The sequence below is a fragment of the Lissotriton helveticus genome, chromosome 7 (genome assembly GCF_964261635.1).
Source record: "Lissotriton helveticus chromosome 7, aLisHel1.1, whole genome shotgun sequence".
Taxonomy (NCBI): domain Eukaryota; kingdom Metazoa; phylum Chordata; class Amphibia; order Caudata; family Salamandridae; genus Lissotriton; species Lissotriton helveticus.
Genome location: NC_136068.1, coordinates 394,755,743 through 394,772,082, shown reverse-complemented (window position 1 = coordinate 394,772,082; position 16,340 = coordinate 394,755,743). Strand labels below are relative to the sequence as shown.

Here is a 16,340-nt window from a genome sequence, read left to right as displayed (position 1 = left end):
TGAGCCTGTTCACTGTCACTGACCTGCCAATGAGGGCATGCAAGAGCTGAAATTGGATCATAAATTTGGGGGGCCCTGTTCTGGACAGGGGCCCCCAAAATATGTTTGGCCTAGGGCCCCTAAAATCTTTAATATGTCCCTGGGGAGGTTGACAGCAGCAGGTCAATCTAAATAGATATGGATCTGCGATGTGTTTTCCTCTTTGTGCAACATAGTGCAGCACATTTTGTTGCTATATTGTGTTACGTTAAAAATGAGCGACTCTGCCGTTTTGTGAGTTCTTCTTCAGAACTGTCTATAAGACGTTTGGCTTTTTAAGTGATATGTTTTGGAAAATTGTGGCCCCATTGAAAAAAAAATCCCAAAGACCTAGGTCACCTACTAGTAATACAGCAGGACCAATCAAGGAGAGCTCTTTCTATCTTGTCGGCCATTTTGTGCCAGGCCACTCACGCAGGGAGGCAACAAAGAGAAGGTTAACTTAAAAAATCGGACAGTTCCGGTCAGGGGACTATTGATGAGACTATCAATGAATGTACTCATTACCTATTTATTTATTTATAAAGTTTTATATAGCGCAAACTTATCCCGAAGGATATCAGAGCGCTTTACAATTTGAGGCAAAGGTAACAAATCATAACATTAGTCTAACATGGGGAATCTAATGGGCATTGAGTCAACCAGTACAAACATAAGAGATCAATATAACCTCAGTGCATGGAACTGTGCTGGTGTTTTGTGTGTGACTTTAGTGCACAGAACTACCTGAAGCCGAACTAAGAGCCCAGTCCCATGTCAGTGCACCAAGAGAACAGCATCAATGCTTTGTACAAATTCTGTGGCAGGATAACTTTTTCGTAGGTGATAAAAAATAAATGGCGTGGATTGCTGTCTGTTACTTTCTCATCCAACTCTCCCATGCGTGTGATCAGTCAGATCAGGTTCGGTCCAGAGCATTTTGTTTGGTATGCTTGGGATACAGCCAGAAGCAGCTTTCATTTCAATCACTTCATACCGTTTTAAAATTCAAAAATATTTTTTAATGCAGAAAAAATAGCAGATTATCTGGGTATTCAAAAACCCAGCTGCATTAGCCATAAAGTGCGAATGCATACAGATATGTGAAATCACTTTAAGCCCTATGTTTCGCGAGCACAAAATTAATTTTCTTAAGAAAGCAAATACTTTTTTGGGTGCACAATCAATTCTGAGCTGTATCATTTAATCGTCAATAACTTGATTCTTCAGGCAGTCACATGCTGAGTATTATTTAATATACAAATGTGCACACCTTTCCCCAAACTGTAGCGACATGGGGAGACCTAGCAAAGCTATACAAGTTGAGGGCTCAACCGTGTATCCTGGCCTTAGGTTGCATTATTTTATATCCGCCCCTTTCCCTTAAACAGTCCCCTGCCTGCTCCCCTGATGCACACAGTGTGATATATACACTGGAAGCTGCCCATCACTGGCACCTCTCAGTTTGTGAATCTGTACCACCTGCTTAGACAGGTAAATCCCTTGGCAGTGGAATTCTAAAGCAATTGATTTGCAACTCCAAAGCAGTAGGAAGACTCCCCTCAGGACTCTTGTACCTTACGATTCTCAAAAAATTGCAAAGTATTCCGTATGAGATTGGAAAGACATTCCTGATTCACTAAGCACCTTTGGCGCATTGTGACTTGAAGTTTTGCGTGCACAAAGCCTGTGATTTTGCGATTCACTGGTGTTGAGACCACAAAACGGTTAAGTGAATTGGCCCTATGTGCTGCCTTGTGGTGCTAATTTGTCAGTTATATGGTCCAACTCAGACATGGCAGACCAGAAGAGAAGGTTGGTTTTCACACAAGTGAGGCAGTGAGGAGTGATGATCCAAGGGAGGTCCAAAAGTGAGGCCAGGCTCTGCCTAGGGAAACTAGAAACAGCAGGCACTTTCTAGGACCTGAAATGGGCATCATCTCTTACATACTCACACTGAACAGGACACCTGATGAGCAGTGGGGTAACAGTGTGCAAATGAGTTGAATATCCTGCCCCCTCCCATTCCACAACCCTCAGGGAATTGTCACACTTTTACTCCTGCTATTCTGAAGCCTTATTGTTTTTGCTTTTTTACTTCTTACTGTCTAGGGTACCCTAGAAGACCAAATTATAGAGGCTAATCCTGCAATGGAGTCCTTTGGCAATGCAAAAACCCTGAGGAATGACAACTCCTCGCGATTTGTAAGTACCAAACTCAGAGTGTAAATCTACTAGTGGCTGCTGGTGATGTATTGAGTGAATACGTGATTTACGTGTGCCCCATCAGACTCCTGTTAATGCCTAATGTTGTGCAGGAAATGAGGGGGGTCCAACCAGATCCCATATCTGGCAGCTATTATTGAACTAAACCTGGCATCCTGGATGGATGCAATTACATATGCTGAAGTTGTCCTGATGTAATTTGCTGCCACCAAGACACATTCAACAGAGCCCCCACATTGTCTTCTTTCCATTCAGAGCAGCAACATGCAGGTGATGAGGGGTTTCCTTATTTTCTCTTTCAGCTGGGCCCAAAAAAGGCCTGCTTTAAATGGCCATCAGCCCTTCTTCTGTTCTTCCTGCATCATCCTGGCTGGGAGCTCACTGAAGCCTAACACCTAGATGCAAATGCAATGGATGGAAATTAAGGCACATTAACTTTTATCACTTCATAAATACTTAAGAGAAACTATGATTTGGAGACATCTTTTTGACTTTGATCAACTCCTGTATGTAAGAGATATGCATTCACTGAACGAATGTATCTGTCTGTATGGCTAATTACACAAATAAATATTTAGATATCACTTGCTAATTTAGCTTTTTATTTCTTTCTTTCATAGTGCTACTTATCCCAACGTAGGGTGTCAGAGAACTTTGTGTCATACTTATGCACACATTATACAGAGAAAATAAACCATACAAGTGTGTAAATGTACAGAGAATGTTACATAAGGCACAGAAGGTTACAAGGTGTAGGAGTTGTGTTGTGTCCTATGTAGAAAGACACCAGGTGCCAGGATGTATATTTAGGTCTTCTTTATTCAGTCTTCAAATGTAGGTTACATCTCTCTTTACTCCAGCCAGCCTAGTGTGGTGCCAGCCCCACCAGGAGCAGCCTCCCTAGCTGCTCAGCCCATCTCTAACTGCCACATTCACCCCACTCAGTCACCCAGGCATTCCACGCATCACAGGCACACCAACATTCTAATACCAAGACACACTCTTGCTGAGCAGCTAGAGGCAGCAGGGCTAGAGTACATGTTATACATTTAAGTAGGATATAACAAGTTGCATATCTCCATACTGGTAGGCATCGTATGTTCACAGTAAATGATAGTGAGAAACACAAAGTCAGGATTTAAAAGGTAACACAACGGCTGGAGTTGTCTTTACAAATAAGACTTTATGAATACCTAAATGAACCTTTCCAGCAACCTTAGAATAACAACAGATTAAGATTAAAAAAAAAAACCAATAACCCATGTCTTGCAGTTTGCATGCAGTGCCTTCATACCGGTTCATAGCTCACTGTCCAATCTTAGAATGTTGCGACCTATGAACTGCGAATGGCTAAAGGTTCTCTGTGATAAACCACTTACTTATCTACATAAAACACAAATATGTGATCTTCATGTTACATGATGTTCTTTGCACTAGGCACATAAATTAATGAATGTTACCCTAAAATAGGGGTGTCCTGGCGCTAGGCTAAACTCATCAAGAGGGCGCATTACAAATGATGAAATAGCCACGTTTTTAGAGGCTTTCTTAAAAAAGAGTAGCCAAATACCTGCCTCAAGGTGACCCTCTTAGCTACTTTCTGAATCAAAACTGTTACTGGATAAAACACAGATCTCTCTAGGAAGTACATTACTTACCAGACTTATCTTAATGTTGTTATATTCCCAGAAAATTGCTTGGCACACAAAGATCTCTGCAGCAGGTACCTTAACTGCATAAGATATTTTAAATACAGCCTCTTTGTGAGCTATTAACTAAGCCAAAACAGTTCTACTGTCACATTTGTGTTTGTTGACAATTTCTTTTCAGGGATCCCATCCACATGGTCCTGAAGAAGGCCAAAGACCCGTAGGGTCACAATAGGGCTCAAACAGAGAATGGGACACTCAAGTGAAAGACCCTATGATGATACTATCCACTACGTCGCTCCAAAGGAGATAACATACTGATGTTTCTGACAACGTGGTTGAGAGTCTCCAAGACTACCTGTTTTAAGACTTTGGCACATAGATAATGTGGCACACATGTTTACTTCAAGGTCCAAAAACCAATGCTGTCACTGATGCCATGAGGGAGGGAGGGTTCTGTCATTCCACATATATTTACACAGCGAGAAAAAGGGGTGCTTGGAGAGTTTTTTTTTGCTAAAACCTGTATACTGTCAGCATAAAACACTATAATAATAATAATAATAATAATAATATTAGCTGCTTTATATATGGTGCACATAACTCAGCAAGTCTGGGTGCTGTACAAAGACTATGTAACTTTCTGATACCCAACAGACTTGGCAACCTTTTTAAAGATGCTAAAATTATGTCATGGTGAGAATGTGAAAGATAACACAAAATTGAGAGAAACTTTACATTTTTATGAATTTAGAAAATAGGAATCAAATTTGTGATCCACAAGGGGTTCTGTGAGCAGAGACATTATGAATTGTATTGTACAGATTGGAATGAAACTTTAAGACTGCGGGCCTGATTTAATATTTGGCGGATGGCCCGTTCTTCGCCAGGGTGACGAAGTAAATACCTTGATGTGAGAATAGTTGGCTTAACTGATGTTTGTAAGCAGATACACATGCCTCATTTGACATGACTTGAGTGCCACCATCTTTACCCTTACAAGAAGAATGAAGGATGTGAAGTTGAGGCAGCATGGCTTGGGATACAGGCATGTGACCTGCAGGGGGAGAAAAGACCTCAGTAGTCAAGATTTACCCCAGTTTGAAAAACAGGGAATTGTTCTATGGAAGCTTATTTATCATCAACCTGCTGTATCTTCTGGCTAAAACAGACATCTGAGTAGTGCTCCAATCCCCTGATGTGTGATAGCACCTTCTCTGGAACCCGCCCACACGCCATTGGTTGTGGGCCTCTTAGAACATTGGAGCATCAAATGTAATACAGACTGATCTTAATTTCTTTTAAATAATTTTCCAGGGAAAATTCATCCGAATTCATTTTGGACCAACGGGGAAACTGGCATCTGCAGATATTGATATCTGTGAGTGAATTTCATTTGATACTACTATTCTCTACAACCTATTTATATATATATACCAATGGACGATAATGTCCAGCATTCCTATTTAAACATGTAAACTGACAACAACATTTCCTGTCAATTTAGACCTGCTGGAAAAGTCCAGGGTAATTTTCCAGCAACCTGGTGAAAGAAGCTATCATATCTACTACCAGATCCTGTCTGGGAAGAAGCCAGAGCTGCAGGGTAAGGAAACAATACGAATGTTTGGTTACAGGTAGCAGGAATGCTGTGATCTATGTGTGTGCTACGGACAGGAAGTGATGCTTCCTGGAATGGACACCTGCACCTCAAATGCATGGTGTCCAACACCTGAGGAGTGATATACATTAACAGGTGTGTTAGGGTGACCAAATGGTTCCATCTCACTGGGACACCACCAGGGCTTTTAGTGAGATGAAAGAACTGGGGGTTCTCTCTCAGGGGCGTGGCTGCTGTAATTAAGGGCATGGCTTAAAACACTTAAGCTAAAACTCTGTGCTTAGCATATTGTGCTGACGGACTGATATTTTGCTGCATCTGTCCATTCATCCATATATATAACACAACAAGTAACATTACACCTACAACAAGCCAAGACTATTGGCTTTGTCAATGGTTGTAAGTTGCATATGATAAATAAGCAACAACTAGCACTTCGTTGTATAGAATATTGAAAATGCTACCCGCTCTTGTGGGCGAGGTTGTGGTGAAAGGCTAGAGCAGCTGACCTTCGAGCTGAGAAAGAAGGTTCGAGCCTGACTTCCTGTGATTTAAAACATTATTATGTCATAGTGTAATGTAACAGGTGCTCATGTAAAGCGCTCCAAGTTTGTGCTCTATAAAACTGAAAAACGAGTCTCTTTAAATTTACATCAAAGGCAGTGAGAGGGGTTGTACTATTGCAGAGTTAAGGGTTTTTATTTTTTTTCCACCGTGAGGGTAAAAATAGAGAGCCCTATAGGGACCTGTCTCGGCACCTGCTTTTAAAAACTGCTGGTGCCGCGCACTAGCAGGACCCGGCCCATTTAAAGCCCTGGACACCGCGTTCTAGCTGTGAGTTTTAGGGGCACATGCATCAACCATTTTTGTCTTCGCAAACGGCAAACGCAAAAAATGCTTTTCAGATGCAGCAAACTCTATTTTGCGATTCGGTAACCTGTACAGCTAGAAAAAAGTTCCCTCATTGGCCACAATTATTCATTACAGGTATGCATCACATTCTTCATGTTAAAGGTGACAGATACACAACAAACTTTTTTTTAATTTTCTTCAAAAAATATATGTAGTTTTTAATCTTTTATTTTTAGCATTGCTTTCAGATTTATATTTTCATTTGAGTTAGAATTCATAAGAGACAAATAATCACAAAATTGACACATCAAGAATAATTGCATAATTCATACAAAGAAGAAAAATTACATTGCATTAACAAAGACTAATAATGAAAAAGACAATTAAATAACAGTACATATGCCCCTGATAACACACAACCAATCACAACATCCTAACCCATTCATACTAACATTACATACACATGCACTACGTGTGAAAAAGGAATCTGGGTACTAATGCTAATTGTCAGGTCTCAAAACTAAGTATGAGACCCCGCACTCTGGTCGACGCGCGTTTCGGCGGCACACATCCACCTTCCTCAGGACCTTTTCCAGGCAGTCAGAAACCCACAAGGACAGGGGACCTATATTTAAAATGTGGAAGTCTCTACACTTGTCCAAAAATAATGGGTAAACGATGTCGCAAATCCCAAAGAGCCCAGCCCAATGGACAGGTTGGAACCACCTGTCCATTTGGGAGCTTTCATACATGACCCATTAGTGAAACACAAGTGAAAGAAGCATCGGGGGTTCGTGGGATTATAACCACGTACGTGATTTTAAGTTGGATATAAGAATGAAACTGGGCTCTTTGGGATTTGGGACATCGTTTACCCATTATTTTTGGACAAGTGTAGAGACTTCCACATTTTAAATATAGGTCCCCTGTCCTTGTGGGTTTCTGACTGCCTGGAAAAGGTCCTGAGGAAGGTGGCCGTGTGCCACCGAAACGCGCGTCGACCAGAGTGCGGGGTCTCATACTTAGTTTTGAGACCTGACAATTAGCAGGGGGCTCCCTGCTGATTAGTACCCAGATTCCTTTTTCACACGTAGTGCATGTGTATGTAATGTTAGTATGAATGGGTTAGGATGTTGTGATTGGTTGTGTGTTATCAGGGGCATATGTACTGTTATTTAATTGTCTTTTTCATTATTAGTCTTTGTTAATGCAATGTAATTTTTCTTCTTTGTATGAATTATGCAATTATTCTTGATGTGTCAATTTTGTGATTATGTGTCTCTTATGAATTCTAACTCAAATGAAAATATAAATTTGAAAGCAATGCTAAAAATAAAAGATTAAAAACTTCATATATTTTTTGAAGAAAATAAAAAAAAAGTTTGTTGTGTATCTGTCACCTTTAACATGAAGAATGTGATGCATACCTGTAATGAATAATTGTGGCCAATGAGGGAACTTTTTTCTAGCTGTACTTTATTTCTTCCCCTCTGTTCCCTGGCCGTATTCCACATTTTGAGGGGGTCCCATCATTACTGCTTTAGCGATTCGGTAACCTGGTCCCGAATCGCAAAATGGGTTTGTGATTCGCTATGAGGAAGGGGCGTGTTTAGGGTGTCCCTTCCTAATACTGAATCGCATCGGTATGTAGGAATGTATTGTGACCGAATTCCTGTTGCAAAACATTTGCATTTTACCACCTACTTTAACTAGGTGGTAACCCATTCGCAAATGGGAAGGGGTCCCCAAGGGACCCCTTCCCCTTTGTGAATGTTTGTTACAGCGTTTCGAAAGATCAGGCAATGGTCCCTTTCATTTTTGTTTTAGAAATGTATCCCGTTTTCCTTTAAGGAAAACGGGCTGCATTTAAAAAAAAAAAGATGGCTTTATTTAAAAGCAACCACAGACATGGTGGTCTGCTGACCCCAGCAGGCCACCATGCCTGTGATTTTTGCGATTCCTAGGGGATCACATATTACGACCTACCTCATTAATATTCATGAGGTAGGTCATTTGCGATCCCCTAGGAATCGCTAAAAGTTTTTAACACGCTTTCATGGATGCCGTTTTGCGATTTCCTAATTGCGAATCGCAAGGATTCACAATTAGGAAATCACAAAACGGTTTCTTCAAGCATCTGGCCCTTAGTTCACAAACGTTTGCACTCCGGACAGGGGCGGCTCTAGGCTCCTGGCTGCCCTGGGAGGGAGCGTAGGTAGGGGACCCTGAAGAGGGGATCCGGGCGGGGCGGAGCCCCCCGGAGCTCAGGAAGGGGGTCAGGGTGTTTGGAAGTGGAACAGAGCCGGAGGCTGCCAAATTCCTGCCAGTGGGGCCACCACGCAAATAAGTATCCATCCTCAGAGGATTATTATATTGAGGATATATATTGGCGTGGCGGCCCCTGGGGTTTGGCGGCCCTGTGCAGGTGCACAGCTTGCACATGCATAAGGCCGGCCCTGCTCCGGAAGCTAACAACTTTGTTCTCTTCGATTGAACCAGTTGGATTAGAGTACGAGACTGCAATAGTTTCAAAAAACAAAAGCCCAAGGGAATAAACATTGAATCCCAGTGATATGAATCCATATGATCACCCTACGGTAGAATGATCAGGGAAAGAACACGCAGAACCTAAGAATTGCACTCTGCAACATGCGCTGAATTTCCCATTGTCTTCTTTGCTAATGATTCCCTGCACTTTTGGCAGACGGCTCTACTTTAGGAAGATGTCACACTCTTGCTGCTGTGGCAGAGACAGAGGAAGGCAAAGAAGTTGGGTGATACTTCACTCATGGGTGCCTCATCTACAGCCGCAAAAAGCACACCAACTTCCTTTCTGCATGGGGACTTTTCATGGGCAGCTCTTGTGCTACTGGAATTTGCACATTGTTGTATAATTGGGGCAAGATATATCAACACTTTACACCAGTGCAAAGTCACCAAAAGTAAGGCAAACTAGTGCAAATTGTAAATTTGGAATGTACAAGTTTGGTGTTGGAAAGAAGCCCGAAAGTAAAACAAATTAGAGCTTTGCACTAGCGTACATTACATTGCATCAAGTGGGTGTCTCAATGGGTGGTACATATGCCTTCACATGCAACCACCCATGGTTCTTGACACAAAACCATTTCTGCTAACATACAGAGATCAAACTTTGTGTCAAAATCTACATGTCCTGGCAAATATGGAGATAACTTTTCTTATCTCCAAACCTTTCTAACTTTGCATATATGCTGTACTGTACAGCACACATACAAAGTGGGAAACGTGTTTAAACCTATGTCTGAGCAAAATATTTTATATTGGAAGGTTCCCCTTCCAGGACAAAACCTATGACAGACATGATGTGCACTTTTACATAACAGTCTAAAGGTATGTGCTTGGTGCTAAGCCTATAGCCCTAGTGTGAGGTCAGTCACATGTCTGGACGACTGATATGATTCAGGTTCCGCCCAAGTCCTTAAAGTTGCTAGAACCATGATATTGTTCAGAAAGGTCCTGATTTCCCAAGAACAGTTTGTCTCTGGTCTTCTTTCCCAACGACTGGACATTGTGGTAGCCTCTTCCCCTTTCTCCACTGTGCCCTATCTTTTAGTGAAGTGCAGGTTTTGGTAATAAGAATCTTGATTTTAAAAAGAGCATAAAACACGAGCAGCGTACAAACTAACACTGCATGCGTTTTTTCAATATATTTCAAAAACATTTAAAATTGAAATTTTAGGGTGTCTATTTATGATCGGCACTAATAGTTCTCAGTATACTTTGTCAGTTGCTAAGGACGGGCATTTCCCTTAAAGTTGGTTGTATTGGATTTCCTGATTTACTTTTATTGTCACTATGCATGCTCAAAGTTAGCCATCTTTTGAAGACCCACAACCTTTTCTTGTGTGTAACTTCAGGGGTGTGTCAAAGATACCCACCACATCCACTAAGTGCGTGATTCAAAAAGTCAACTGTCTCTAATTCGACTCTTGTGTTTCAGACATGCTGCTATTGTCTACCAACCCCTATGACTATCACTTCTGCTCACAAGGTGGGACCACTGTCGACAACCTGGATGATGGCGAGGAACTCATGGCTACAGACGTATGTATTCTACCTTTCCTATAATGCTGATTGTAAGTGACTTGTACTTCTTTGTTCATCAAATGGGTCCAATGGAACAGCACTAAATCAAGTGAAGGGAGTGAGAAGGATCATTCTCAGCAATAAGCTAAAAGCATTAAAGTGATGTCCTCAGGGAGTTTGTGATGGCATTAATGGAGGAATACATTCTGAAAGAGACAGTCAAGAAGCCCGAACTCCCGTCCTCTTGAAATTGGTAAATTAACAATTAAAGGGCTTTAGGAATTAAGAATGTTTCTAAATCCACTCTTTGACTAACACACAGATGGATGTGTCTGTTGAAATGAGGGTTTTTTTATCTGCTGGTATATAAGAGATGCCTTAAAAACACTGAGCTTTGATGTCCAAAGTCAGGACTTTGAGCTGCAAAAAAAGTTTGCTGGCAACAAAAGATAACAGGGCTTACAATGAGTAATCATATTTTCATCCATCATTCAGTCTTTCACCATTCATTCTGTCCTTCCATCTGTGTGCCCTTGCATGTCCATATTCAACCATTTACAAACCTATCCATCACTCATCCTTCCTTCCTTCCAGCATTTTACTAATCCATCCCTCCATCCACCCTTTTACTCATCCATCCATTATCCATCCATCCACCCTTTCACCCTATCCATCCGTACACTCGTCCATCCAGCCATCCTTTCACTTACTCATTCATCCACCCAATCACCCATCCTTCCACCCATTCACCTGTTCACCCGGTTAATAAGGGTTGCAACAGGTACTGAACGGGTTCTTGGCTTTGACGGCGGTGTGCCTACTTGCCACCACCCCCCTTCCGAGACCTATGGTGTGATTAATCATTACACCGCATATATATTTTGGTTCTTCCAAATATGACGAACTCTTAGGTAACAATGTGTTAATATAATTTTAATTTTCCACATTCTTGACCTCAGGTTAGGGTGGGCCTTAGCGCGCCCATACCGCCGAGGTTTACACTTTGGTCCTGAAGAATGCCTGGCTATTAGCATCATATAGGCAGAAACATGTTGATCAAACACAGTGAGATATAGCTGATTAATCTATCCAGCTCATACAACCCTTACTTTGTTTTTATTCGTGTCTGATTGGCCAACTAATAAAATTATTTTTGGACACAATCTAGATATTTTTAAACCACCAGACAATCACTTTCACTTGTCCCTAAAACAACACAAACTCGCTCCGCAGTAATTCTAGCGTTGAAGCACACCAGGGGGGCATTCGGCCTTCCTGGTGGGGCCCGATGATGAAGCATATCACCAACTAGGTTGGTGAGTGAGGGCTTTCTAAAGAATCAAGTTTGATTCTTCATGCTTGCTCTTCTCCTGAGAAGGCACACTCTTTCGTTGTTTTGACTAACATCCCGAGGACCCATAGCTACCACGTTCAGGTAGCGAGGGGAAGGCTTTGAGGACCACCATAGCGGTGAGCGGCAGTGGCCGGTTTCATTGTTGTCAGCCAGGCAAGAGAAGAGATTAGGCGGAGGCGCGCCCCGCCCCTTAAAGGGACAGCCTATAGCACACAGCTTTGGAGCAAGAGTGCCGCCTATACTAGGTAAAGCATCATATTCCCTGGGGGCCAGCAGAGGACAGCTGCAGATCGCAGCAACCTGACTCGGCTATATAACATGTGAACTACGCAAGGTGAGGCCACGAGGGAAAGGCAGTAACTTTGAACTGCGCAAGCTAATTACAGTTAAAGTGAGAGCATCCCCTGGGCATTAGTCATGAAGTGCAATTGTAGGACTGAGGCTGTGGTGGTCAAAGGTGGGGTTTAGTTTTATGCGGCTCCCAGTTTAGGAGACTCAATCTGGTTGTTTGCAGGCCGTGTCACTGGGTTGGTTATTACTCCTGGCCTGAAATAAAAAAAACAGAGTGCCTGTGGACAGCATTTGACATCTGAGAAAGTGGCAAAGGCAACAGCAAGGGGATAGAAGAATAACTCCCACCCTTCCTGCTCAGCGTCTCCATTTCGACAAGCACAGAGGAACAGCCTAGGAAGAAGCAAAAGATAAACAGAAAAGAAAGAGAAGACAAGAAAAAAGTAGCTATGGGAATGCAAAGAATGGGATGGGGGGGCTTTCAGCTAGCAAAACACAAAAGATGATGGACGGAATGTTGCACAATGGCAAACCATTCACCCCCAGTCACAGATCTGGGTTTAATCCATCGTTACTTTGCTCACCAAGCCACCCCAGTTCAGACATGGCCATATGCAAATCAGTCTTGGCCCTGTGCCTCATGGGAACAGTCCAGACTGAACTGCCAAGCCATGTCTTCCCTGGACCAGAATCAAGCATCCTAGGACCGGTTTCTGGCTATCAGCCGTCTTCAGCCAGGATAGCTTGACTCCAATGGCTTAGTGAGCACGGGACCCACGTCAGGGCATACCCTTCCCACATAGGGTTAACAGCGAAACACTCAAGATGATGGACGGAATGTTGCACAATGGCAAACAATTCACCCCCAGTCACAGATCTGGGTTTAATCCATCGTTATTTTGCTCACCAAGCCACCCCAGTTCAGACATGGCCATATGCAAATCAGTCTTGACCCTGTGCCTCATGGGAACAGTCCAGACCGAACTGCCAAGCCATGTCTTCCCTGGACCAGAATCAAGCATCCTAGGACCGGTTTCTGGCTATCAGCCGTCTTCAGCCAAGATAGCTTGACTCCAGTGGCTTAGTGAGCACGGGACCCACGTCTGGGCATACCCTTCCCACATAGGGCTTTTAGCTAGCACACTTCCCTATCATTATGCACAGACTAAGGCTGCTAGCTAATCACTATGACAATAAGGCAGATGCACAATTATAATGTGAAGGACTTGAAAGAGGTTTCAGAATTCCGGTGATGGGGCAAGTCAAGACAGGCGAATCCAAGAACCTGCGCTCAGCGCTCCTCCACCCAGAAATAGTGCGCAAGAAAATATTGGGAAAAAGGAGTTGGTTAGGATAGAAGGTACCCTAGGTTTAGGGAGGCTAGCTGGTTTGGTGGTCTCCCCAATTGGAGTGGTACCCAAGGAGGAGCAGGGACATTACAGGCTCATTCACCATTTGCCATTTCCAGAGGGAGAATCAGTTAATGATAGGATCAACCCTGAGGACTGCGAGGTAGGGTTGGCATCAGTAGAAGATGCCACTGACTTGATACGCACAGCCGCGCAGGGGGCTTTGATGGCAAAGGCAAATATAGAATCTGCCTTTAGGCTCCTGCCAGTCCCACTGAAAGCTACCACCTCCTGAGTTTTGAATTTGATGGGGAGATGTACTTTGAAAAAGCGCTTCCCTAGGATGCTCTATATCTTGTGTGTATTTGAAAAATTCTGTACCTTCCTAGAATGGACACTGCATAAAAGATACCCATAGGGAGGCAAGCTTCACTACATGGGTGACTTCCTTTTGGTGGGCAAACATGGGGGGTAGGCTGGAGAGTGAATTGACCTACTTGAAACATTCTGGCAACTAGTGGCAGGTGTGCTATTGGCCACAGACAAAACAAACGGTAAGGCCAGCCACCAAAATCGGATTCCTGGGTACTGAGCTGGACTCCGAGGAGACATGATCATAGCACAAATAGGAAAGGAGAAACCCACTGTGGGCGAGCTACAAGAGCGGATAGGTAAACTGAAATTTGCAGCAAAGGTTATCGCAGTGGGGAGGGAAATTGCATGAAGGCTGACATAATTAACAAAAAATCTGCAAAAGAAACATCACCATGTCAGATTAAACTCAGGGACAAAAAAGGATTTAAAGACCTGGCTTTCCCTCCTACAAGACTTCAACGGCGTACTCATATGAAGGGAAGGAGGGGTCTTGGACAGGGAGACTGCCCTGTACACAGATGCAGCATGCAGCTTAGGCTTTGGAGCAGTACTAGGCCAACGGTTTGCACAGAGGTGGCCCCCTAACTGGGCAGCTGCAGGGATAACTAAGAACATTTCACTTATAGAATTGTTCTCAGTCATCGTTGCACTGAGAATATGGAGAGCAAGGCTTACCAACATGAAGCTGAAGCTGTGGTCAGATAACCAAGCTGTAGTTCATGCCATTCATACAGAGGCGGCAAGATGCCCATTTGTTCTGAGGCTGGTCAGACTACAGTTGACAGGCAACCTGGAGGTGAGGGTGAGACACATCCAAAGGATAAGTAATGATGGAGTGGATACACTCTCTTGTTTCCAGATGGGAAAATTCAGGGAGCTAGCTCCCACAGGAGAGAGTGTCATGAATCCCTTCCCGGAGGAGCTGTGGTCCCTGGCGGACACAACTTGTCCCAGCTGGTAGAGCACGGATTGGCACCAGATGTATTCTACCTACAGAAAAACAGTTTCAGGGGTGACAGGGTGCAATCTTTCAAGGATACACTTAGCACAGCCCAGACTGTGCAGCAGATTGTGAAGTGGGTTTTTGATTACAGGAAAACCAGATCATGGACACAGGCACACCTGTCAGCGATAGCCCCTTTATCCAGGAGATAAGAAGAACCCACCGCAACTTCTTATCTCAAAGCAGCAATGAAGGGTTGGCGGTGCCTAGATGGGGTGAAGGAGGGCAAGAGGGAGCCCATAGAGTTGAGCACGCTGTCGTGCCTGCTAGGGGCTTTGCCTGAAAATTGTACCGATGTATCGGAAGTCACTTTATTCAAGGCAGCCTTCACGCTAGCGTTCTTTGGTGGCTTTAGGTAAAGCAAGTTGGTTGCTCCAGCTAAGAATGAGACAGCAAGGGGCCCATTTCCAAGCGCAGGATGTGCGTCAGGGCCCCGGGCAACTAAAAGTGATCCTGAGAAGGTTCAAGATGGATCAAGAGACAAAGGGCAAACTAGTAAAGTTGCAGGGTCTGTCAAGCAGCGAGCTGTGTCCTGTACACTGATTGCATAAATATTGAGCAATCAGCCCGGCAGGAGGAGATCCAGTGTTTAACCACAAAAATGGGGAGTGTCTGAGCAGGTTCCAGTTCCGGGTAGTTACAAAAATGGCACTCACAAGGGCAAGCCTACCTGCCACAGAGTTTGGCACTAATTCCTTCTGCATTTGTGTGGTGACAGCAGTGGCCAGATGAGGTCTGTCAGCATTTGCAATCAAGAATGTAAGACGAAGGCGTTCAGCAGCCTACAGGTGATATGTGAGGTTCCCGCAAGGAGGAAGCCCATAGTATACAAACCCCCCCTTGGCCCCACCTCCTCACAAAAAAAGTTCCCTATCAAACTTGAGCCAAACTTTCACCATTTGTCTCAGCAGGATAAGGAAAGACTAAGAAATATAACTTACTAACTTGTACCATGCAGTTTGCATGCAGCTCTTTGATGGTAGTTCATAGCTTACTGTGCTAGATTATGATTCTAACATATGAACTGCACATTAACACTGGAATCTCTGTGACAAAAGCAGTAACCCTCTGAGCTATGCACATAAAATGCTTTTCTTTAAAATGCATGGTACACAATCTTTGCAGCAGGCATATTAACCATCTGCGCTACCATAGATGAGTCAAAGCTGCCACTAGACAACACTCCCATCTCTCTCCAGCAGGTACATTAATCACCGGAGTTATTTTGGCACTTTTATTGTTGCCCAAAAACTGCTAGTAATGCAGGGAACTTTACAGTGCTTTTTAAAACTGTTGCCTTTGGACCCCCTGGGAATGTGTCACAGACCCCTGAGGTCTCGCGGATCACAGGTTGGGAACCACTGGGTTAGAGTAAAAAAAATACAATCTTAAACTCATTTGTTTCTCAGGAGCTTCCACAATACAGGTTCACTCGGCTTCCTTGAAAGTTACATTTATCTGCAACAAAACGAGATACATTGGATCAGCCTGTACTCTGCAGGGATATATGACGTTACCACGCGTTCTTTTACCACGC

At 43.4% G+C, this 16,340-nt stretch overlaps 1 protein-coding gene across 1 annotated transcript in view; it reads left to right on the top strand.

The window, feature by feature from the left end:
• MYH7B (myosin heavy chain 7B) overlaps positions 1-16,340 on the top strand; it is a 114,840-nt gene that overhangs the window by 25,435 nt on the left and 73,065 nt on the right. Inside the window, exons 8-11 of the mRNA XM_078652244.1 lie at positions 2,131-2,223; positions 5,211-5,274; positions 5,401-5,499; positions 10,346-10,449. Of these exons, the coding sequence (XP_078508370.1) occupies positions 2,131-2,223; positions 5,211-5,274; positions 5,401-5,499; positions 10,346-10,449 (360 nt within the window). The remainder of the gene's footprint in view (positions 1-2,130; positions 2,224-5,210; positions 5,275-5,400; positions 5,500-10,345; positions 10,450-16,340) is intronic.